Source organism: Peromyscus leucopus, chromosome X (genome assembly GCF_004664715.2).
Source record: "Peromyscus leucopus breed LL Stock chromosome X, UCI_PerLeu_2.1, whole genome shotgun sequence".
NCBI lineage: Eukaryota > Metazoa > Chordata > Mammalia > Rodentia > Cricetidae > Peromyscus > Peromyscus leucopus.
The window spans coordinates 102380858-102406109 of record NC_051083.1 but is presented as its reverse complement, the minus strand read 5'-3'; the positions used below and the strand labels follow the sequence as shown (position 1 = coordinate 102406109).

Sequence of the window (25252 nt, the reverse complement as noted above, 5' to 3'; positions counted from 1 at the left end):
GACTACTTACAAAAGGCGTGATACCGAAGTTCTTGCCTTGCCCTTGATGGCTGGCTGGTGGGGGTTGGAGAAGGAGTGGTGTGAGAAGGCATCTCTCATAATCTCCCTTATATTTTGTCCAGTAAACTTAATTGTCTTGGTCTTTTCAAACTGAATTTTGCCTGGGTTCTCACGTTGTACCTCTTTCTACACAGTGTGTTATGACACTTATGGGTTCATCTAATTCTTTTTCTTGTCTTTCACAAATGCTGCTCTTTTGGTCTTAAAAAGCTGTACTTTTTATATTTTTGTCATGTTTTTAAGGTGTTTTTGGAGGTAACATGAAGAAAAAATCTGCTACTTTCTTTGCCTTTCTGGAAACAAAATTTTCTGAGCTTTATTTAAATTCTAATCTTGAGACACGAAGCAAAACTGACTGTTTTAGGAGAGATTTGGTTGGTAACAGCTTTATAAAGGCAGTCAAATTTGAATTACACTTTGAAGGAGGGAGGACATCCATGTGATACATACAGACTTTGTTGACTCCCCAAGGGAGGCCTTACCTCCTATGAGGAGTGTATAGAGGTGGGGGGAGCGGGAGAAGGTAAGAAAGGGGGAACTGTGGTTGGAATATAAAATGAAAAAAATTAAAAAATGAATGACATAAATAAAAAGTAATGGAAAAGGAGTAAGCCTGGGTTGGACAACCTGATATGATGGGTTACATTACACAGAGTCATAAAACTTCTGGGTGTATAGTTGGATTAGAGCCAGATTTGAGAAGTCTTTGAAAAGCAGGAGTTATGATGTAGCACAGTGATAGAGAGCTATTAGATGTTTTGAAAGTGCAAGCTGTGGTACATAATGATAACAGTGTTTCATATTAATATAAAATTTTATGTCCAGCCTATATATCTCATCCCTCTGAATCAAATGAAGAGCAGCCCCATAAAATAAAATCTCATATTGCTTTGATCAAATATGTGATAGCTACTAAGAGATTAAACTCATTACTTAACCTTTTCTTCTTCACATCTTAAAATCTTACATGCTTGTTTGTAAAACATATTTTCTATTGGTAATTTTTATTGTTCTTGTCAAGATGAGTTTCCTGTTTCTGCTCATTCTTTTTGCAAAATTATAGTTATCACATTATTTGTAATATACTACTAAATTCTAATGCAGAAGTTGGTGGAATGTTTACTTGCCTCATTATTTTTAATACCATACTATACATCAGAGTTGATTTTGCATATTTCATTTGAATGCCACTGCTATCCAACCAACTTTTAAAATAAGTTATTTTTGCTTATTTTTATATTAGAATTTTATAACATTGACTCTTTCTTTTCTCTTATAGAATAATTATGAAATTTGTTAGGTTGAGTTAATTTACTTCTACTTTTAGGGTATTTATAGACATGACTCTTTGTAATATTTGAAGTTTTGATATACTGGATAATTTAAATTTCAAGAAGATTAAAACATTTTAGTATTTGTTTGTCCCAAAACAATATAGAAGAAATATAAAAAAGATGTAGGGAGATTTATTGAAGAGAAAAAAGTAGATATCCAGGAACTGAAGACAAACAAATTCCTCTTAAATCAGAACCAAAGCCCAGAAGAAATGAAATAATAGAGAAATAAGATAAGTGCTAATACAAAAAGGTGAATTTAAATCAATGGAAGCAGTTTCAAGGATATCCTTAAAAGTTAAATAGAAGCTAAGCAATATTCATAAAGCAGAACTCTATGTGTAGAGCGGTGGGCAGTGTAAGTTTATAGAAATTATATGAAAGGAATAAATACAAAATTGGTCGGAGAAAATGATGTTTTTAATGAAAGGACATACTTTGTGCATGATCTCTAAGCTCTTTACTAGAGTTGATCAGAGGAACAGATTGTGAGACAACTGGTAAAATGCAGAGAAGAGATTGGAGGGTGCCAACCCCTCATTGACACATCTACAGGGCAACCTTACAACAGAGGCTCAGGGAAAATCACAGAAGAGGAGTGGGGAGGTTGAGATTGTAAGAGCTAGAGCACTTGAAAGTCTACTTTAAGATAGTGTCTCTTACATAGGACAGGAAAACTGCTCCCATAAATCTCAACAATATGGCTGCCTAAACAAGACCTGCAAAATGACATCAGTTGACATTACAGTGTAGATGGGGAACTCTCACAAGGCTCTACCCCTGGGTGAAGAGCTACAAGCAATCAGTGGCTTTTGGAAGAGAAAATGAGTCTTCCCCAAGGACAAGTCCTCTGATAAATTATCCAGTCCCAAGTGGTACAGCCCTAAACACAAAAACTGCTCTAAATGGACTCAATAGTGTGTGTGTGTGTGTGTGTGTGTGTGTGTGTGTGTGTGTGTGTATGTGTGTGTATAAAGATCAATAATTTCAGAGAGAGTGGGTAGAAGGAAAACAGGAGGGAATGGCGTAAACAAGGTACAAATACAGTATTTGCATATGAAATTCTCAAATTTAAAAAACAATTAAGAAAAGAGTGTGAGAATGAGAACAAAAAGTAGATAGATTGAAGGCAGATTCAGGGGTCTTTCATGACATCAAATTATACTGAGAAAGGGTTGAGTTTTTCATGATTGTGTAAATAGATGCACAATGGTTTACTTTGTGAGGAGGATAAAGTCTCTTGATACCTTAGCTGATCTGAGCCATGCTGTTCAGATGTTAAGGAATGAGCCTATCTGTCCACAGGAAGTTCATTGTTGCATCAATTGTAATTTCAAAAGTTGTAAGACCATCAGAGTGCTGTGGTATGTCACCACGGGAGAGTTTACATCCTCTAAGAATGAAGTTTGTCCTTGCACATTAAGATACAAGGCTCTTTGTTGTTATGTAGGCATGTGTTTTGACTTTTAAAAGGTGTATATCAATAATTTTAACCTCAAATTTATTTGAGGAAGGAAGGGAAAACAAGCCATTCCACTGTATCCAACCTTTTCTTCCTAAACACTAGACTTACTTCCGTTTTTTCTTCTCATTTTCAACCTTTATACTCTTTCACAGCAAGCGCCTTAAACACATTCCCTTTCATTATTGGGAGAAGCTGTTTCTAGTTCCTAATTAATATGACAAAAAGCTATGTTCTCCCCACCATGCTTACATGACTTTAAAGTACTAATTGACAGCTTCTAAGTGAAATGGGGTTTTGTGCATATCCTAACTTGAACATTTACTACAAAGGATATGCCAAAGCACTGGTGAATTCAAAGGTACTGGTCCCCAAACAGTGCCAGCCAAGGGTGTCTCTTTATTAGCTGATTGACAGTCTTACCCCCACTGCAGTGTGCTCATTCTATACTTACAGATACTTACCAAATTTAAAAGCACCTCCCATAAACTTACTGAACTTTTTGCTCCTTACATGAATAGTAAGAGTCAATTCTTGTCTTAAGTATGAGAACAGCTTCTCCAAGTTGGCATTGCTTTGGCAAGATTCACTGTTACTGTTTTTCATCTACATTTCTGAATAAGAGAGTCAAGGGGTGAATTACAGAGCTAGGGTATTGAGTGTTTGTGTTTGCAGAGGAATGGGGACATTTGTGAACAGTTTTGTAATTATGAACAAAAACATGACATTCATTGGCAAAGATACACAAATACAATACATAATCCTGTCAAGACCGAACTCCCTGTTTGGGGTACAGATGAAGGAGTTAATCAACAGGTATTCTTCTCACTGGGACCTGTCTCTCCTCTCCACTGCAGGGGCTAGCCTGTTCATCCTCTGCTAATCCTTTAAGCCGTTGGAGACAATTAAGCTTACTGTTGGGACTCCCTACACTCCTTTTATCAAAGATAATTAAATCTCTGACATGAAAGATAAATTGGCCAAACAGCAGCAGCAATAAGCCGGGTATTGGAATATTTAAAGCATAATCCTTAATTCTTAAGGAGGATAAACAATTCAGGTGATAGGATGAACTCCAGTCTTGCACTTGATATAGACAGATACCTTCTCTTTTCTGTCTCAAGTGGGAAAAAGCCATCAAAATGCAAAAGATTCTCTTAAAGTCCTATAGCAGTTCTATCCATGTGATTATGGAAAGCTGTTCTGGAAGCTTGAAGGGTTTTTTTTTTTTTTAATGTATGGGGAAAACAAGTGTAAATTATCATTTTTTTCTCCAAGTAGGGTAAATAAATGTATAAATAAATGAATTTACATACTTCCCTTCTTTGTTATTAATGTAAATTAGCCTTCATGTTCTATTTTTTGTGTGCTGTAAAATGTATACAGAGATCAACACAGCAGTTTTGTGCACTCTTTTGGCTCTGTTTTCAAAATAGACTAGACCTCTAAACAGAAGCTTAGCACACAGGGGTTGTGATGTTCTTTTCTGCTTGATTCCTGGCTCAACTCATGTGCTTGTTACAGGGCTTTGACCAGCTTCGGCATGAAGGACTGCTTTGTGATGTGACTCTGATGCCCGGTGATACAGATGATGCCTACCCTGTGCACAGGGTCATGATGGCATCTGCTAGTGACTACTTCAAAGCTATGTTCACAGGTACGTTGCCTTTTGACACCTGCATTCACATTAAGACTTTAGGGGAAAGCCCTGTTTAATTATTGTAGTAGTATTATTTCTAATCCAAAATCTAGTATTTCACTCTATGTCATTAAAAAAAATACTTTCAAAAGAAATATTTACCAATCTGTGTGGTTGTGTGTGCTGCTGCTCTGTCATGGGAAATCAAAGCATGTTTCGTACCATCCCTTGTACTTCATAGTCTTTCTTTTTTTAATATCAGAGACTCTGTGTTCCTATAATATGGTCTTTACTTTATCAAAAGATAGAAAGTGACAGAAGAACATTTGAAAGCATTTGCATCATATATGATCTTCATTAGTATAGAGAGAATTTTCTTCAAGTGCTTTTTTAACTGTAAAAATGTGCAAAAGCCCAACTGTGGAATGGATGCTTACTTGGAATAAGATTTTCCTTTGATTTTAATGCATCTAATTAGCAGCAGAAGTAAGTTTGACCTTAATTATCCACCTTCATTGAATTGACTCTCTTTTCATTTAAGGTGGCATGAAAGAACAAGAGTTAATGTGCATTAAGCTTCATGGCGTGAGCAGAGTAGGTCTAAGGAAAATTATTGATTTCATCTATACTTCGAAACTGTCTCTCAACATGGACAACCTTCAAGACACTCTGGAAGCTGCCAGCTTTCTGCAGATTCTACCGGTTTTGGACTTCTGTAAAGTGTTTCTCATATCAGGGGTAAGATGTTTTCAGATCTTATTTTTCTTGTTGGTAGAGTTAGAGAAGGGCTCATGAAGTCATTGGTATAGACATGTAAAACTTAGATCAGAAGCAGCTCTTGTGTAAGGCGTGGTGTGGGAGTAAGTGGAAAATAAACGAGGTAAATTTTACAAAGTAGAATTATTTAACAACAGCCTATAGGCAAATGATGTAGAATAGTATTACATTTGAACATATATGTGCCTTAACTTGTTTCATAATTTTATTTACTTTAATTTTGCTTTATTCATTTCAGTGATTTTATACAGCAATTAACTTATTTTTATACAGTAGGCTTCTTTTATTGAATTACATAGAAAAGTAACCTGAGCTTCTCGAATTCTGTTAAAGCAAGCTTGACAGTTTTTTCTTCTTTGAATATGGGAACTTTGATCTTAAGAACTAGCAGTTAAGTGCTAACTTGCAAAAACTTAGAACATATCACACTGAATAGTGGTTAGCTTTTTCTTAAACCAACTAATCAAGGAACTGCTTAATAGTCATTCTATTCCTAGAGACACTATTTTGTTTTAGTTAAGAAAACTTAAACATTGTCTGGCTTATACAGAGATGACAGGATTTCTACAATTCCTGGAGCCTGCTTTTGTGATTTAAATTATAGTAACAGTGAAATTTTATATATTTTCTACTTCATTATTATTTTCCTATAATTGGTTTTAACTAATGTCAACTTTAATATTGGTAATTTGCTCTTAGGCCTTTTTGAACTTTTGTACATGAACTCTTTCTTCCTTAAAACACTAAGATTGGGGAAATCATTTACCTAATTATTTTATTAATAAGCTGCTTCTTATCTACCAACAGGTGAATCAATACTGATGTGATATAAGTACACAAGGGGATGATGAAAAGAATACATTTCTGTCATTTACAGGTTACAAGGATAAGCCTGGAATATAATATATTAAGTGAAATAAGACACACATACAAAAAAGGATACTACCTGTTCACACACACATGTGGAAGCTAGAAAAGCGTATTTCATAGAAGCAGAGGAAAATAGTGCTTACCAGACTCCAGGAAATATAGGGCTGAAGAATGTTGAGGGAGAAATTGGTTAGTGGGTACAGAAACAGAGTTACATAGTAGCATTCTGGTATTCTAGAACAGCAGGACAGTGGAGTGACTATTTCTAATAATGTTTCATATATGTCAAAATAACTATAAAAGTATTTAAAATGTCCTTACAATGAAGATAGTGGATAAGACAACGGATATGCTAATTACCTTAATTATTACACAACATATATATATGTATTGAAACATCATATTGTACCAGCAAATTTAAATAAGTATATATGTCAATTCAAAACAAAAAAATTAGGCATATTAAACAAAGAACATTTAAAAATGAGAAACTTTCTATATATCAGCCAATACCCATTTAATAATACTATTTAAACCTGTTTTTAATATATTTCTTTCCATTATAGAGTACTGAAATGACTGTCATAACTACTTGTAAAATTTTAAGCTAATTACTCTTTTAAAGGTTTTATGACCATACAGTGCTATATTATTGACTTATATCATTACTTCTGAATAGTCTAAGTGAAGTTTATTAATCGCTCATTCTACTGTTTGCCAGCATTACTAAATTTGTGTATTAAGTTTCATTTTAACCCCATTATGCAAAGCCCATACTCTTAACTATTTTTCCTCTAGTTTTTTTTTTAATCACCAACAGCATGTTAGAGTTTCAAGTAAACTGTGATAGTGTTGAATGTAACAAGTTCAAGGATTAAAGCTTATGTTTGCAGACTCTTTAGCATTGCTTTCCACTGAGCTTAGCAACATATGCTTGTCTTGAAACAAACTAGAGAAAGTGCTGTGATTTCATTGGGAAGAAGCAGTGTTGACCTGTTATCTAACAGATGTTTGGCATTTATAACTTCAAATGTCATGATCACTTTACCTGAAAGATGACCAAATTTAGTGTGTGTGTGTGTGTGTGTGTGTGTGTGTGTGTGTGTGTGAGAAGAGAGAGAGAGAGAGAGAGAGAGAGAGAGAGAGAGAGAGAGAGAATGTATGTGTGTGTGAGAGAGACAGAATATGTATATATTTTTTATGTATACATACATTTTTTTGAGACAGGGTCTTACTATGTAGCTCTAGCTGGCCTAGAACTCTCTTTGTGGACCAGGCTGGCCTCATACTCAACAGAGGTTTCTGCCTCTGCATCCTAAGTATTGGGATTAAAAGCATGAACCACCACACCCAAATGTATTTTTAATTTTGTTTTATTATTTATTTTATTTTGTTATTTTGAGACTGGATCCTTCTGTGTAGCCTTGGCTCCTGAAACTTGCTTTGTAGACCAGACTGGCCTCGAACTCACAGAGATCCACTTGCCTATACCTCCCAAATGCTGGGATTAAACCAACTGTATTTATCATAAATATATTTCTATCAGATTAGTACAGAAGAATTTTTCAAGATAACTATTTAAAAACTCTTATTTGAAGATGGAATGATAGTGATTTTCTATATTTATACCTTTCCAGTAATTTAGTAATTAATGTGTTTGAAACACTTGCTATAACTAAGGCTTTCTTGAGATGCCTTCATTATCATGGACAGTTAATATTGTCTTCAAGGTTGTGTTCTTCGTTCTTAATATCTTCAGCAGACAAGCTCCACCATATGTAGTGAGGAACCTTGATAAGAGTGTTGTTTACTTGTGCTACAGTTCATTCTGCCTCTTCATTGCAGATTTCCTTGTCTGTGAACTTGTAGGAGATTCATCTTTTTCTGAACATCATTCTACTTTGTTCATGCTTTGTCATGCGGACTGAGAATGTGTCTGCGTTCTTTTATAATGGCAATCTCCTCTCTCATGGTCTTTGATCTACTTTTAGAAAATTGGTGGATTGTTAGTACCAGGATCTTTTCTTTTTCTGATGTATTGTGTTTCTAGTTAAACCACTCTTCCGCTTTGAGCTATCTCTCCCTTCCTTCTCAGCACCTTTTCTACTTAGAAATTCCTGTTTCAAGATACTATGACTATTTCACATTGGAGGTTTTTTGTTTTACTTATTCCCTGAGCTAAATTATTATGAGTAATTTCTTAGTAAGATGAGCCTATGTTTTTAAAACTGTGTGCTGAAACCAAATATTTTGGAGGAAATAGGCTTCATTTTTTTTTTTTTTTCGAGACAGGGTTTCTCTGTGTAGCTTTGCGCCTTTCCTGGGACTCACTTGGTAGTCCAGGCTGGCCTCGAACTCACAGAGATCTGTCTGGCTCTGCCTCCCGAGTGCTGGGATTAAAGGCGTGCGCCACCACCGCCCGGCCATTTTTTTTATTAAGAAAATCTTTTGATTCGTTTTACATACCAATCACAGATACCCTTCTTCTTTCCTCCTTCCCCTCCAACATTCTCTCCCCAAACACACTAGAAAGCACCAAGAAGAGTTTAATTTGTGGAATGGGTTATGTAGAAGAAGCTGAAGTGATAGTATTGGTATTATAAAGGACTTACTAATAAATTTGCTTAGGAAACATTAAGTCACGCATGTGGAATTTAGCTAAAGGAGCACTGCCTCCTAAGCACCCCAAAGATAAGTATCATGCTTACTAGGCCTGTTATAGATACACAAAATTTAGGGTAGTAGTATATAAATGTTTACTCATCAGGATTGATCAGCCTTTAGACTCTGATTCTCATAACAAGGGAGATAGCACTGACTTAAAACCAGCCATTAGTCGCATTGATCCTATACCAAAGATATATCTCTAAGGGGCAGCTGGGGGTGGGAGGCAGCATGGGGTTAAACCATCATTAAGTAAGTTCAGGTCTGCCATTAATCCCCTGTGCTCTTACCAGGAAAATATAATTCTGCCAGGTGCACAAGGTGATTCCCCAGTAACAACTATTTGAAAAAGAACAACACTGGCATACTTAAAATAATTCTGGCAATATGCAGTATCTTTGCTGTATAAATCTCCTATCTGCCTAAGTGGTCAGACTTGTAGTCTCCTGTCTCTGTTTGAATTGTTCAAAATGTAACCTGGGGTCAGGACCCAAAAGAGATTTAAGGATGACAGCAGCGTATATAAAATGCATAAGCCTAAGGTGGATATAAGCTAATGAAATCTTTTGGTTGTCGACTCTTATTTGGACATTAGCCACAGTCAACCAGGAGCTCTATTTAGTAAGGAACTTTACTTCATGTCTAAGAGTGTGGAGTGGTTTCTCACTGAGAAGCTGTATTATTTCTATGACATGGGTGAGGCATAGTCGAGATTTTCAGATTCTTTTAGTTTCTACTTTTTCCCTTAAGAGTATAAAAGCAGGCATTCATTTATTTAATCTGTACCAGGATCTCTTCGTATGTAACACTGCTCCTTTAACAAACTAATATTTGATTTCCAATCCAATGTGCCATTGACTCGTCAAATTACATTAATGAAGGTGTTTGGGAGCAGCTGGAATCATTTGAATCCACAGCAGCAGGAAGGACTAATGTGTTAATAAGAACACAACTAACAAAAATTATAATGCGCAAACTGTTTTGAGGATGGATGAAGGTTTGATTGTATGAAAATAACTTGAAATAATATAGGCCAAGGAAATAGAAGTAAAAATTTGAAGAACAATTTGAGAAGGGACTAGATGTGTTTGAAGAATTGTTTCTCATTTTGGTGTTCAGACCTTTTAAAAGATAGAAGTTTTAGATGCTCTGAAGAGTATGTGCAGCCCCTTTAAATGAAGTAATACTATCTGAGCTAGCTTCTGTTGTAAGTCTGTTTTCATGAGTAATTACGGGGAAATTTGGCCAAATTTTCAGATGAAATTAGATAACTTAGCATAAAATTTGAGTTATTTCTACTTAAAGAATTCTTAAAAGAAGCTTATTAAGGTGTAAGGTATTCTATCATATATGTAAATTACATTATATGTTACTGCCTGTATCCATTTCTAAAATACTACCTGGTTTAAACATCTGGAGATCTACCTGAGGTATGACTAAGAATCAAGTAATCCTGAATTGTGCCAAAATTATTTACTTTTTGCCTTCAATTTTAATCTGTATATATTGTTAACTGTTTGAGGTTTCAACTCTTATCACTGTTTGATGAAACATGTTTGATGAAAATTAATTTCCTAATACATATTTACCCATGTTCCATTTATAATTAATAAGGTCCTAGGAATTTTCTGTCCTAACAGGTATTACATTTTGTTATTGCATCTTGAATATTTGTAATATTGATTTTGCTGGGTCTTAACTTTGCTGTGTGCCCACAGTGTGGTGCCTGTTGTATAGAGGCTATAGAAAATAGTTAGTCCTTTTGTAAAGAAGATGACACTTCAAAGGGTTATCAAAAGTCCTCTGGCATTATTTCAAAGGTAGGAGCTGTTTGTATTGATTAGATGTTCCATCCAAGTCTTTTCCAGTCCTGTGCATCTGTGTATGTGGGTTACTGATATCTAGAAGGCATTCTCCAAATGCCCCTAAATAAAAGGTAGGTTTCTTCTCTCCTGTCATTTTAGTAATGTTTGTTCTGATTGGGTATTATTGAAGATGGGGGGAGGCTAGGGCAGGGGGAAGAGAATAAAATGTCCCAATATGTTTCTTCATTATTATTATTATTGTTATTATTATTATCATTATTATTAGTGTTTGAGACCAGGTCTCACTCTGTAGCCCAGGCTGGCCACAGAGACCCATGTCCTAGGATTATAGTTGTACACCAGCACTCCAGGCTCTACTAACCATTTATGTAGCTTGGTTTTTTAATCTCTCTTGTTGGTTTATTTTGCCTTCTATTTAAACGTTTTCATTTTGATTTTGTTTAGGAGGAGATGGGGATCTCATTTTGTAGCTCAGGCTAGCCATGAGCTTGTGAGCCACTTACTTCTGCTCCCCAAATGCTAGAATCACAGGCATATACCATCATACTCACTACATGCTATAAATTTAGATTTAATTTAATAGCTGTTGGTCTTGTTTTAACATCTTAAATACTCATTTTTTGTTGATTTTATTAGTGGTCATATCAATAATAACAGAAATGTTCATCTTTGAGAATTTTATGCTATCATTAATTATAATTTTTTTACCACTACTAATAAATATTTAGAAAAGCACAAATTACCTATATTTCTCACTTACCTTGAGAAACAGATTCATCACCTTAAACAGTAATGCCTTGTATCTAGTACCATTTGGGTACTCAAATATGGAATATTATTTGATGCTCAATGCTACTGAAAGTTTTTATGACACATCAGCCTGCCACTTCTAAAATAGTATTAAAATATATTTTATATTAGAAATCAAAGATACTTGGTACATTGTTAAACTGTGTTTCTAGAGCACCAGAATTTATTTTTATTTTCATTGTTTTTGTGTCAGTTTTGTTTAGGTGTAAATATATAACTACCAAATATATTGAGAAGTTAAATCTATAACTACCAAATAAAATAAGCAATTAGACATTTTGATGATTTTTATACTCATCAAATCAGTTTTCTTAGGGGAAACATTACCATCAGTCCTCCAGGCTCAAATGGATAGCTCCAAACTCTTGCTCACACAGAAGATCCTGGTAAAACCAAAGCTTTTGTTAAACCCTATGAACCACAAAAAGATTCATGGAGAGAAAACAAGTAGACACAGGTGACAAGAATATAGGAAAGGGTGGAGTGAGAGTTGTCCATGTGAATTGTATACATGTATAAAATTGATTTTAATTCATTAAAAATAAGCTATTAAACAAAATAGAACAAATATCAGAAACAAATGCAAATTCTTCTTGAGAAATATATCTGTGAAAATATTTGTGGGCTAATCTTAGAGTTTTTACTGTTACTATATCTAACTGGCTTGTTATTTTATGCAAAGGAGTAATGCTTTTAGCTTTATTTCCAGTACTGGGGATGGAACCTATGGCTTCGTGCATGCCAGGCAAGCAGCCTACCACTGAGCTACGTCTTCAGTCCTTCATTTCATCTTTCAAGAGAAACATCAATAGAAGAATTATCCAGTTTTCTCTTAAGCATATAACACATCTCTTAGCATAGCAGCCAGGAGGCTAACAATACATTGATGAATTTTATGTTACTTATTGAGCATACACTGTGATGAAAGTTAAGAAACACACACAGATGCTTTGGAGCCTTTTTCCTATCACTGTGTTATATACACACATAGAAATATTTGTGTGGTGGGCTTGCTTTGTGGTTTATTTTTGTATTATGTTTGCTGATGTTACTTTTCTATTTTTCATTTTGACCTATCAGTTATTGAAAAGAGACCCTGCTGTGGAGGGACTACTTTCATCACTTCTCCACTCTGAGGCATATTGAGTCAGTGCTGGGAAAATTATTCTGGGCTCTCTGACTCCAACTACTGCTAGTAGAGTGTGTTGGTACTAACAGAATAACTAAGGAAAGTTACGCTCCCCAAACAGGTCCTCCAAACTCATCTTGCATGGATTTTAATGCAGATAAATACCTCCTGCCCTCAACAAATTCTCTGGCTTATATTTCTGGATAAAATATATAAAATAACTTTGTCCTAGAAGTAATCATGCTGTTAAGTCATTTATTGTGAACACTAACTTTGAAACTATGGAGGATAGTAACAATGATACCTCTACATCAAAGAGAAGTCCAAGAGTTGGATAGTAGAGCTTTTTGGTGACCTGCTAATTATGTGTGCTACTTTGAAGAACCAAGAAGAAATTGACTATAATTGAATAACATGATTTTCCTAAAATTTCTATCTAGCAATAATTTCATTAGGATTTGAGAGAATGATAACTTTTTGAGGAAGAAAATTATTTTGGACATAGTCAATTTGAAATGTTGCTTTTCAGGTTAACGGATCATTTTTGTTTAGTCAACTTTTTGCTAAATCAAGGTGAAGGTTGTTTGCATCTTCTTTACATCTTTATGCACTTAAATAATAATCTTTATTTGCATTTATATGGATTTTACAAAGCACTCTTACTCTGAAATAAGAGTTTCTGTGGTCAAAGTGTAGATGTCTAGAAAGCAGCCATGTTTTAATTTTCTTATTGGATTCCTAGGTTAATTTGGATAACTGTGTTGAAGTTGGACGAATTGCCAACACTTACCACCTTACAGAAGTGGATAAATACGTCAACACCTTCGTCTTAAGAAATTTTTCTGCATTGATAACCACTGGGGAGTTCCTGAAACTCCCTTTTGAGCGTCTTGCCTTCGTACTTTCCAGTAACAGCCTTAAGCGCTGCACCGAATTAGAGCTCTTCAAAGCTACCTGTCGCTGGCTTCGCCTGGAAGAGCCAAGGATGGACTTTGCTGCAAAATTAATGAAGAACATACGATTCCCGCTGATGACACCACAGGAGCTCATTAATTTCGTGCAAACGGTAGATTTCATGAGAACTGACAATACTTGTGTCAATTTGCTTCTGGAAGCCAGCAATTACCAAATGATGCCGTTTATGCAGCCAGTTATGCAGTCAGACAGGACTGCCATTCGGTCTGACACCACTCACTTGGTTACACTCGGCGGAGTCCTGAGGCAGCAGCTGGTTGTCAGTAAAGAATTGCGCATGTATGATGAAAAGACCCATGAGTGGAAATCTCTAGCCCCCATGGAAGCCCCAAGATACCAGCATGGCATTGCTGTCATCGGAAATTTTCTTTATGTCGTTGGTGGGCAAAGCAATTATGACACAAAAGGAAAAACGGCTGTTGATACAGTATTTAGATTTGATCCTCGATACAACAAGTGGATACAAGTTGCACCTTTAAATGAAAAGCGCACCTTCTTCCACCTAAGTGCCCTCAAAGGATATCTGTATGCAGTCGGTGGGCGCAATGCTGCTGGAGAATTGCGTAAGTCTGTGTACTTATATTATACATAGAATACATTTTTTTCTTTACCCAGAAATGTGTTTTAGTTCACAAAATAAACAGTTCTAGAAGTTTAAAGACAAAAATATACCTAGGGTTGCATTTGTAAACAGTTTTTCCAAGAAAATATCAGGGACCATCTGTATATCTTATTTCAGCACGTATTGTTGGCCAAGGTCCAAATTATATCTAATATGTAGTTTGCTGTATTGCATCAACTGTAACACACACATAGTTTCATATGGAAAGGTCTATTGGAATGTCTATCTGATTAATTTATATTCTAATAGTGCCTTGGCAGAAGTTCGACCTAATCCTTCATTCTTGACTTTTCAAAGCCCACCAGCTATGGTACTTACTAAGCCAAGATTCTTCTTTACTGAGGCCTGGCTCTTATTTCTTCATTTCCAGATATGAGACCTAGTACAGGTCATATAGTAAGATAATATTCTTCTCAGAGTAAATATAAACAGTTCATTTAGTATTAGACAGAGTTTACTAACTATGATAATTAAGATCTGTGACTAGCGGGGGTGTGCGCAACTTAATCCAGCATCGGAGCAGAGCAGGGATCTCTGTGAGTGAGCAGGGCTACAGTGATTCCAAAGCAAACTACAAGAAAATTCAAAAAAAAAAAAAAAAAAAAAAGATCTTTGACTACTAGTTTCCATGATTACTCTCTTACTGAAACATCAGACAGGTCTCACCATTGTATACTTCTTTTGTCTTCCTAACGTTGGTCACAAGCGTATTTTAACAGAAATATTTTGACTATATAAATTAACCACATAAGGTGTATTTTTCTTATTTTATATTAAATGTGAATAACATAATTTTTTTCTATAATGAATGCCAGGGACTACATTTTATCTGTCACCACTATTATTGTTTAATCTCTTTTACTTGCCAACAATACATTTTTTTTAAAGTATCTAGAAACAGATTTTGTTGGTTTAAAGTTGTTTGTTGGGTTTTGTTTGTTGTTTTTATTGCTGCCCCAATGTGGGATCTCAAACTCAGAGCATTATATGTGGTAGACAAGCACTGTATTACTGTGAGGTATACCCCAGTCGCTGGCCGCCTTTTAGTCCTTTGATTCTATATAGAGTCCTTGACGTGACCAGTATTCCAAGCTCCATATTGTCTGTCATGGCTTTAAATACTTCTCAGAATCTTTTTTCCTAGTATTGTAAGAAATAAAAGAGACTTTCATGGTCTTTAGATGGAGCTATTTATTGGAGAAAACAGCTACTTTCTCTTTTATACTTTCCTATATAGAGAGCACTTTCTTATTAGTGACATGGCCTTAATGTTACTGATCTTTTCTGTCTGATTTCTCCCATTTTGAGTTATGATAGTTGTTATAGGACCAAGCTCTGTAGATTTGGGAGCCTAGATAGCATGATTATTAACTGTGCTGCTTTCCCAATTGATTTCATTAATCAGACTTCTAAAAACACAAGACACTCATGCCCTTAGCATAGAACTGTCGTATTTGGTCTCCTTAGTTTAACCACACACATTAGCTTCATTGGACTGTTTGAAATTTATGATATCTGAAAATGTCTAGAAAATACAAGTGCTGATTTTGTGGGTTTTTTTGAAAAGTAATTACTGTAACAATAGTCTTCAAGAGTTGACAGAATTCTAGATAGCTAACCATGGCAGTTGGTGGTCATTTGGAAAAGTCTATTCGCACCTGGGATGAGTGCCTTTCTTAGTGCTTGTGTGTTAATGTGATCATCCCTGTGAATATTCAGCCACTTAGTTTTTATTAAACTGTCCCTAATATTAATTAGAAGTATTATTCTTCTGGGAATTACACTGTTTAAGCCAAGGGGAATCCTTATGTAAAACTAAAAAGCTAGAAGCTTCCTTTTTGGCTTGCATCCCCATGTTCTGTTTCTCTTATGTTGTGCCTGGATAGGAACGAGAAATAAGTGAATGTATTGGGCAGATGACATAGGAATAAACTACCTTGAACATGATCTGTACCTCTAATTAGAGAAGGTTGCATTTATATATTTATAAATACACACACACACACACACACACACACACACACACACACACACGAACAGAGAGAGAGAGAGAGGCCATGAATTTGAGAGCAAGATGGGGTGCATGGAGTAGGCTGAAAGGAAGAAATGGAAGGAGGAAAATGATGTAATTATACTTTACTTTAAAAACATAATTAAAAATAGGCCTATTGGTACTGCTAGACTATCACTAGTCCTAATAGCACATACCTGAATTCATTGCACTTAAGAGGCTGAAAATCCAGAGTTCAAGACCAATCTAGACCCCATAGTAAAATCCTGTCTTTTTTGTTTGTTTGTTTGGTTTGGTTTTTTGAGGCAGAATTTCTCTGCGTAACAGCCCTGGCTGTCCTGGAACTTGTTTTGTAGAGCAGGCTGGCCTCAATCTCACAGAGATCTGCCTGCCTCTGCCTCCTGAGTCCTGAGTGTGTGCCACTATGCCCAGCTGAGACCCTGTGTTTAAAAAGGTTTCACAAAGGTTAACCTAAGGATAGATAACTACTTTAAAATATATTATATTGTATTATCTACCTGAGATGCTATAGATTGTTTTTAATCTTATTTCACAAACAGCATTTTTCACAACCGTTTTTCTGATTACAGTACAGATACTAACCTGCCTTGTTATGAGGCTGCTCTAGTTATAATTACAGTTCACTTTATGATATTCCATCACTTAGCTGGACGTGGCCATGCATACCTTTAATCCCAGGCAGAGAGGCAGGTAGATCTCTATGAGTTCGAGGCTAGCCTGATCTACAGAGAGAGTTCCAGGACAGAGAGAAAGAGGACAGACAGGCAGGGCTGCCCTGGAGTGGGAACAGAGAGGGAGGGAAGGAAAGGGAGGGGACCTCCCATCATTTATAAAGTATAAAACTATAAAGCTATTCCTAAAATTTTGTAGGAAATGATTACTTCCCAATCAGTATCACTGTCAAATAGATTTTTTTACTAAATATTTTAAGACACAGTATATTGGAGTTTTTAAAATTACATGATTGACATACTAATTACATTCAAATTGAGAGTCTTGATTCTGGTAAAGACTTCAGGCCAGAAGGAATTATTGCACAAAACTAAAATCAAGAGACTTCATTCATTTTCTGATCCTAACCTAGCATTCTTTTTGAGTTCCACATATAATACTTAAGTGAGAGGGAGAGTGTACTGTCTCATTTTGTCATGTTCTGTTTTGTTGAGGTAGCCAAATTTGATCTAATTGTCCTTGGTTTTCCTCTTCCCAGTGAAGCTAGTCAGTGAGTTCTTTTGAAGTTTATCCATTAATAATAATCTCTTTATAGAAATCCAAACAAAACTTGTATTGGTTTCGCTGTCTAGTTTTGCTTGCTGGCATTGTTTTTGAAGCAAAAAGAGGCTTAAAGAAAGTCTTTCATATACTTCTGAGTATTCCAGACAGAGACTGGATTAGTTTTATTGTTTGTTTGTTTGTTTGTTGGAATTCCCCTTATACAGACTTGCCAGCATCTCTTCCTGTAAATGAGCATCCCCTTCTTAACTCATTAAATTTCCACTCTCATATGCCTATGTAAATAGAGAAGGTGATGGGAAGAGGAAGGCAAGACACAGAGATTGATGGGGAAAGTGTCAATGATTTAATGGGTTCATTAGTGCCAGTGCATCTTGTATTCTTCATAGACACAATATCCATTGTCCAGGAATAATTATAAATGGAAAACAGTGCACACTTTGTAAGTCATGATAGATCATTTCAATATACTAGGCCTTTTAAAATTCTCTCATGGAGTGTGTAGGAGTGGCTAAGGAGAAAAATATCTAAGTCTGTAGTACATAAAACAAAGACTGTGTATCTTCATGTCTGCTGTCATACTGGAGTATAATTCCTTGGACATTCTGCTTTCCCTGATATTGGTTGGAAAATAGGATAAGTGTATAGGAGCTGCCACTTAAGTGAAAAATGATTCTTGTATTTCTGGCTTCTTTCTGAATAGTCCTTTGGTTCTTTTTTCTAACCTTTGAAAAATGTAATACATATAAGAAACTGGCCTTCCATTGAGGTTTTCTATTTTGAAGAAGACTATAATGGCTCAGATTTTTCATTTCAATTACATATTTTAAAAAAGCTTTCAAATGATGAAATAACATAAAAATTATTAAATTTCAAATAAATATGCAGTAAGAATTACTAAAATTTATTAAATGAGCCTCCATATCCTTTAATGGATTTGGAGTTTTGTTGATTACTAAACAGTACCTTCAGATTCTAGATCTAGAGTCTCTTAAGACTTGCCCTAGACCTTGATATAATCATCTCAGAGAATGGGGGTCCCTGAGCGAGAGGAAATAAGCATCATAATTATAGTTAGGAAACTGAAGAGTCTCTAAGTTATACTCTAGAACCTTAGACCACTAAAGTTGAGTCTCTAGTTTATGGGCCAGGACACTTCTGCATAGTCCCAGAAACTTTATTTATAGATTTGTGGGCTATTATTTCTCTATGACAGCTAATAGGCTCCACTCTTGTAGAGCAAACGCAAATGTGGACAATTCATAATCAAATACTTGAGTCTCAGTTCCAATAAAACTTTATTTGTGACCACTGAAATTGTGATTTCATATAATTTTCATGTTACAAAATAGTCCTTTGGTTCATTTTTCCAACCTTTAAAAATTTTTAAAGCAATTCACATTGCTATATTGTGAGCCATACAGAAATGGGCAGGGGGCTGTATTGGCTGGGACTGAAGTTTGCTGATACCTATCCTGCATTTTCCCTGGTGCTTATGGTTGTAACCATCACTTTATGGTTCAGGCTCCTTGTCTTGTACTAACTTTGCTCTCCTCTGCTTGTCAGTTTTATGGACAGTATCTGTATCTGCTTCTTGTAAAAAAGTGAAAGACAGAAACAAGAATATGTACATCAAATTTTGAAACAGCTACATTTCATTTTCATAATGAACACTTACTGATTTCCCTAATAAAAACAGTTGCACACAGAACGACTTTAAATGTTGACAATAAAGCTAAGGAAACTTAAAAATGTAAAGGAAATTGATGACTCAGATGGAGAAAGGGAAGTTTAGGGTTGATGGGCAATTACACAGTTACTGAGAGGCTGTATTCTTACAACCCCTATTAGAAAAATGCAATTACCTTACGGACAGAGGAACAGCATTACCTTTTCATATAGGGGAATATTAACAACCACAGAGATTAGCTATTTAATTTCTAACTCCACCATAAAAAGAATAAGAGGAAAATAATGGAAACTGCATCAAGACAGGTGGAATTAGATATAGGAAAGGGCAGTTATAATGGGGAAATTTCAAAGTTCAACGAAAACGTCGCATTAAGAGAAGCATATGGCTAGTCAGGAGAGGATGATATCTGGAAGTCTTTTTAAAATCCCCTGTTAAGGTGTGAGATTAGATCGCTTTCTCATAGAAATTCTGTCCATTTATTACTTTTCTAATATTGCATGCCACTCAATACACTAAGTCACTTTGTGTATATGTGAGAGAGACAGGAAAGGGGAAGAGGGAATAGTGTACATTCAGTGTGTTTGCTTGTCAGGTGATAATCATGATAAAGTAAATAGAAATTAGTGTATAAAAGGCATCACAATACAAAAGGTAATGTGTACTTGAGGTGACAGATAAACTAATTATATTGATTTGGCCATCATATATGTATTCGCACATCAGAACATCATATTGTACACTATAAATACATCATATTATGTGTCCATTTAAATTTTTAAAAAGACTTCAGTGCCTCATATAAGACAAGAGAATAGATTAGAATGAGAATAGTGAAAGATTTTGAAATAAAAAATACCTAAAGTAAGTAGAAAGGGAAATTACTGGAGGGCTGTGAGAAGTGCTAACATATGGAGAGGATGGGAGAAGCATAAGTAACTGCATAAGAACTGATGGAAGAAATGAAATTAGTACAGAAAACAGAAAACAAAGTCGTTCCTCTATCCCCACATTTGCCTGTAGTTAAATGGAGAACCTGCTTTAAAGGTTTACTCTTCAGTTGGGATTGCATGCGGCTCCAAGTAGCTAAACCTTAGACTTTCTGCTTTATGTTGCAGTCTAGAACTCTATCATAAAGTCAAAACTATATCATAAAGCTTGAAGGGAACCTACTAAAGCAAATTTTATTTTCAGGTTGGTGTTGTGCTTCCCTGCATAGTGTTGTGGTTTTGTCAGCTGAAAAGGCAGGGTCGAGGGAAACAAAGAATTGGATTAGCTTTTGCAATATCTGTAGTTAATAATTTTAACCTTTCAAGTCCATCTAGACTTCATGATTCCTACCAGTCCTCAGAACATCCCTATATCTTTCCTTGTAAAAAGAAACATATTTCCTATCTGTCTAGACTGATGATATTCTGATCTTGTGTTTTCCAACAATGCATAGATTGAAAGATATTTAAGTAAGTGAGGTCGCTTGTCTGAAATACTTTATGTTGAAGATGACAAATTGATTACTGATATGAAGTCTGCCTAATAAAGAACTTATCACCTTGTTGCTAATCATCTTTTGGTTAAAAGTAGTATTGGTTGCAGCAGTTGCTGTAGTCAAATGTGTAGAACATAAACTAGGCAGTGATAATATCCTCAGGCTCAACTGTGAAGTTAGTTTTTCATATATTGATGTTCCTTCTTGTATACTATGTCCAAGTAGGGACTCAGAGTTGATGTGTTATTCCTTCTTTATGATTTTTTAAAATCTTTTTCTGTATTTTTAGGGCAAAGAAATGTCAAATTAAAAAGATACAAATAGATGACAGAAAAGAATCCTTAGTGATTTTTACAGTTGTATAATGTGTTAGATATTTATATCATCTAGCCTAATGTAGCATCTCTTAATGTTTTATATTAACATAGTCTCAAAAATTTGAAGAGCCCCTCTGAGATCTTTCATATTGATTTATGCATTTTCAGAGATTAGTACATTATTATTACTCTACTAAAAAGAAAATAAAATTTGAGATAAAAAAATCATTCTGTTTCTTTTTTTTTTTTTAACAGCTACAGTAGAATGTTACAATCCGAGAACAAATGAATGGACCTACGTTGCCAAAATGAATGAGCCTCACTATGGCCATGCTGGAACTGTGTATGGTGGAGTAATGTACATTTCAGGTAGGCAATTACCCTGTGAACACAACATAATAATGTTTATACTTTAATTATATGATCTTTCCATATAGTGCTAGTAATAATGATAATTCTTGGAAAATAATAATCAAAATATAATTTATATTTTAGGAGGAATTTTGTGTGTATATTTGCATGTAAATGCTTTGAGCATTTTGTAAGTTTACAAGCTAGCAGCAAACCAATTCATCTAAATATATATAATTGATAAGAAATTGGAAAGCATTTAGATTTGCCAGTTCATTTTTTAAAGTCTCAATACTTTGTATTCTAGTAAACACCAATCATATTCTCTGTTCATACATAATAATTTGTTTTCCTTAAAATTTGGCTAAGTCATATTAGGAAATATTACATTATATAACATATAAGCTCTATTGTGCATAAAATATGCATAATACTCCTTTAGTGTAACCCATCACACAAACATACATACATATATATGTATATATGTATATATACATATTTACATATATACATATACATACACACAATATTCCCTTAGTATTCTAATGGAGTTCTACTATGGTGCCATTATATACAGGGATATATTTCTATAAAAATTCTAAAATGGCTCAATTCAAATAACAACTTTCATTCTCAAATGGTTTGTGCTTGAATTGCCCTTTTGTAGAATTCAGAAATATGTTTTAACATAATGATCGTCTTTGATATTGACATTTAATTTTTTTTAGGCAGTTTTGTTTCTCTTCCCCCTCTCTTCTCTCTCTTCCTCCTTCCTTCCTTCCTTTCTTTTCTCTTTTTTCTCTTCTTTCTTCCTTTCTTTTTTTCTTTCTTCCCTAGTTCAGGCTGCCTCTGACAGCCTCTTCCCCCAAGTTGAAGGCCTACCAATACCAAGCAAGCAATTATGTTCTTAGAGAACAAAATTGTTGAGGGGATTATGAGTCACAGAGGGCTGCCTTATGATGTCTGTGGTCAAAAAGGATTAGTGAAAGGCCTGTAGCTTTGATTGACAGGCTTCCAGGGTCCAATTCATGAGTGACTATGGGGCATCTTATATTGACGGAACCATAAAGGAAATCATATTGTATCACCTACCTGTTTTATGTGTGTAAGTTCTCTACTGCCGTAACAAAAGCTCACAGTTCTCAGGGCAGAACTAACATTTGAATGGTTATAGTGGCATGTTGGCATAACTGGTGTATGTTTCCCCCAAAAAAATCATCTTCCACATTGATGTCAGGCCAATTTTATACCCTCCCCCAAAAACAAAAACAATGGTTTGCTTTCTTGTAAGGCTTTAAAGCATAGAAAACTGTGCTTCCTTGATTGTTGTCTTGTAACTTGATGACTCTTCACATGATACAAATAAAGATTAGCTTAGGTCTACCCCTTGTCTGCTGAAGGTAGAGACTGATACTTTCATTACATAGGTTGGTTTATGTTTCTTAGTCTTAATCAATTGTGGGTTATAAAGACCTACTATACCAACCAACTGCTACATGTATGAAATTCCCATAATGTTCAGAATTCCAATTCTTTAGCTTTGCAACGCATATAACAGATGTCACTTTCTTCATGCTCACCCAAACTCTACAAAACCAACCATTTTGCATATTTGCATAGTCTTTCTGGTTGGTATGTTACTGGCATGAGACTTTCAACACTTTTTAATAAATATTTTGCTTTGTATTCGTAATCCTAATATGTTAATTAGAATGGGTATTCTGATTTGGAAAAGGAATTAATGGATCCCTGGAATTTAAAGTGCTCTAGCTTGGTGCTCAGCACCCATAGCCTACCCATTAAAAACCCACAACAGACTGATGCTTTGTAGTTCAGATTTACTGTTGACTCAATTCTAATACTGGCCAAAATATATTTCCATTCATCAAAGCTTCTTAAGTGTGATCAATCTCCATTTGAGAAAGTTATTATACTAATATAAGACCTTATTCATTTGTCTTAAAAAGTTGAACATATTTTCTTTATTTTTTGTTAAAAGAATATAGAATGACAATATTTATAAATTTACTATTTATAAGCTACAATATGCCATAAAATGTAGCTAAAAGTTAACTATATATGCGAGAGCCTTACTTTTACATTTTTATGATCTCTTTGCCTCATACCTATTATTTTCATTCTCTAGGAGGAATTACCCATGACACTTTCCAAAAGGAACTCATGTGCTTTGACCCTGATACTGACAAATGGACCCAGAAGGCACCAATGACCACTGTTCGAGGCCTACACTGCATGTGTACAGTGGGAGACAGGCTCTATGTCATTGGTGGCAACCATTTCCGGGGAACCAGTGATTATGATGATGTCCTAAGCTGTGAATACTATTCACCTATCCATGACCAGTGGACCCCAATTGCTTCCATGTTAAGAGGGCAGAGTGATGTTGGGGTCGCTGTCTTTGAGAATAAGATCTTTGTGGTTGGTGGCTATTCATGGAATAATCGCTGTATGGTTGAGATAGTGCAGAAATATGATCCAGAGAAGGATGAATGGCATAAGGTCTTTGATCTGCCAGAGTCCCTTGGTGGCATTCGAGCTTGTACGCTTACAGTTTTCCCACCTGAAGAAACCACACCATCACCTTCTAGAGAGTCCCCTCTTTCTGGTCCCTGATCACCCTTACTGCTAAAATGCTATATTGCTCTCTTTGCAATGTGTCATGATTATCTTCTTTTCCTCCCTTAAGTAGTATATCTGTTAGAATTAGCCTCCAGTAATTGATACAGCTATTGGAAAAAAATTGACATTGATGTTACTTGTGGTGTTTGTATGGCCTAGAATGTCTATAAAGTGATAACAAACCATCCTGGAAATATATCCCATAGAAGCTGATGTTTAACATGAAAAAAAAGTATTGTCTATGAAAAGTTTCTTCAGTACTTTTTTCATGCTGTGTACTGGTGTAAGGTATTCGTCATCTTACATTATAAGCCAAGTTGAAGGTGGATTATAGTAAATGTACAACTGTGCTCACTAGGCTTCAGAGTAAAGTTTTCCTCTCATCTTTAACTGTAAGATGTCAAAGGGAGGCAGCCTGCTCCAGCAAGAAACAATACACAAAAGGTTGCCAACTCGCATGAGCTACCTCCCTCTTTTCATGAAGTATTTTTGACACATCTGTCAACCCACCTGACTGTGTGGGTGCATTGAGAACACACCAAGTTTCTTAGACACACAGGAGAAATAACTGAAACTCACAACATTAGTTTGAGGGGGAGGGAAGCATGACCCCTCTGCTTATAAGAACTGATTTGTGGTTTTTTAAGTGTGTATAAATATATACACACATACTATGTCAATCACAAATTTTTAAAAATTCAGTATCAGGTCATATAAATTTGAAATTAAAAATTGAATAAATCTTCTAAAAAGCAGCTTCCATGAAAAATGGGGATTCAGTATGCATATACCTAATGCATATATGTAGAACCATACTGAATTTAGGTGGAAAAGGGCTAGAAATTTTGAGCAACTAAATTTGTCACTTGACCAAATTTTATCTTAAAAAAAAAAAAACCGTATTCTCATCCTTCTCCTTGCTGTTGAGGTAACTGCCCTGTTCTGTGTATTCTGTATACTCTTGGTTGATGAGGTTATTTAGCACAACGTGTAGCAGCTTCATCAGAAAAGCTGCCTTTGCTCTATGATGTTCATGTTTTCCCTTCTTTATTCAATAAAAAATGTCGCTCTGCTCTGCGCTATCCTGTTCTTCTTTGATTTGACTTCCATTTACTAAAAATTCTTCTGGGGCAAGCCTGAGGAAGTTGAACAAGTATGTGTGCCTTTTATTCAAAGAGGAAAGACTTGGGCCAGCCCTCACCTCCCTGTGAAGACATTGCTTGTTTTCTTTGAGGAATTAGTTTTGAAAGACGCTGATTGGCTATTATGCAGCCCCTGTACCAAACATGGGTAAACTACAAAAGTAGTTACATGCCCCACCCCCCTTTCTTTTAC

The 25252-nt window shown here is 35.3% G+C and overlaps 1 protein-coding gene across 8 annotated transcripts in view; it reads left to right on the top strand.

The window, feature by feature from the left end:
* The window catches only part of Klhl13 (kelch like family member 13), a 158040-nt gene extending 133041 nt beyond the window's left edge, over positions 1 to 24999 (top strand). For all 8 annotated transcript variants that reach the window (XM_028887293.2, XM_028887287.2, XM_028887288.2 and 5 more), the window contains 5 exons: positions 4381 to 4513; positions 5037 to 5233; positions 13314 to 14109; positions 21182 to 21295; positions 23424 to 24999. In XM_028887293.2, coding sequence (XP_028743126.1) covers positions 4381 to 4513; positions 5037 to 5233; positions 13314 to 14109; positions 21182 to 21295; positions 23424 to 23911 — 1728 coding nt within the window. In that variant the 3' untranslated portion in view covers positions 23912 to 24999. The remainder of the gene's footprint in view (positions 1 to 4380; positions 4514 to 5036; positions 5234 to 13313; positions 14110 to 21181; positions 21296 to 23423) is intronic.
* The last annotated feature ends 253 nt before the right edge of the window (positions 25000 to 25252 follow it).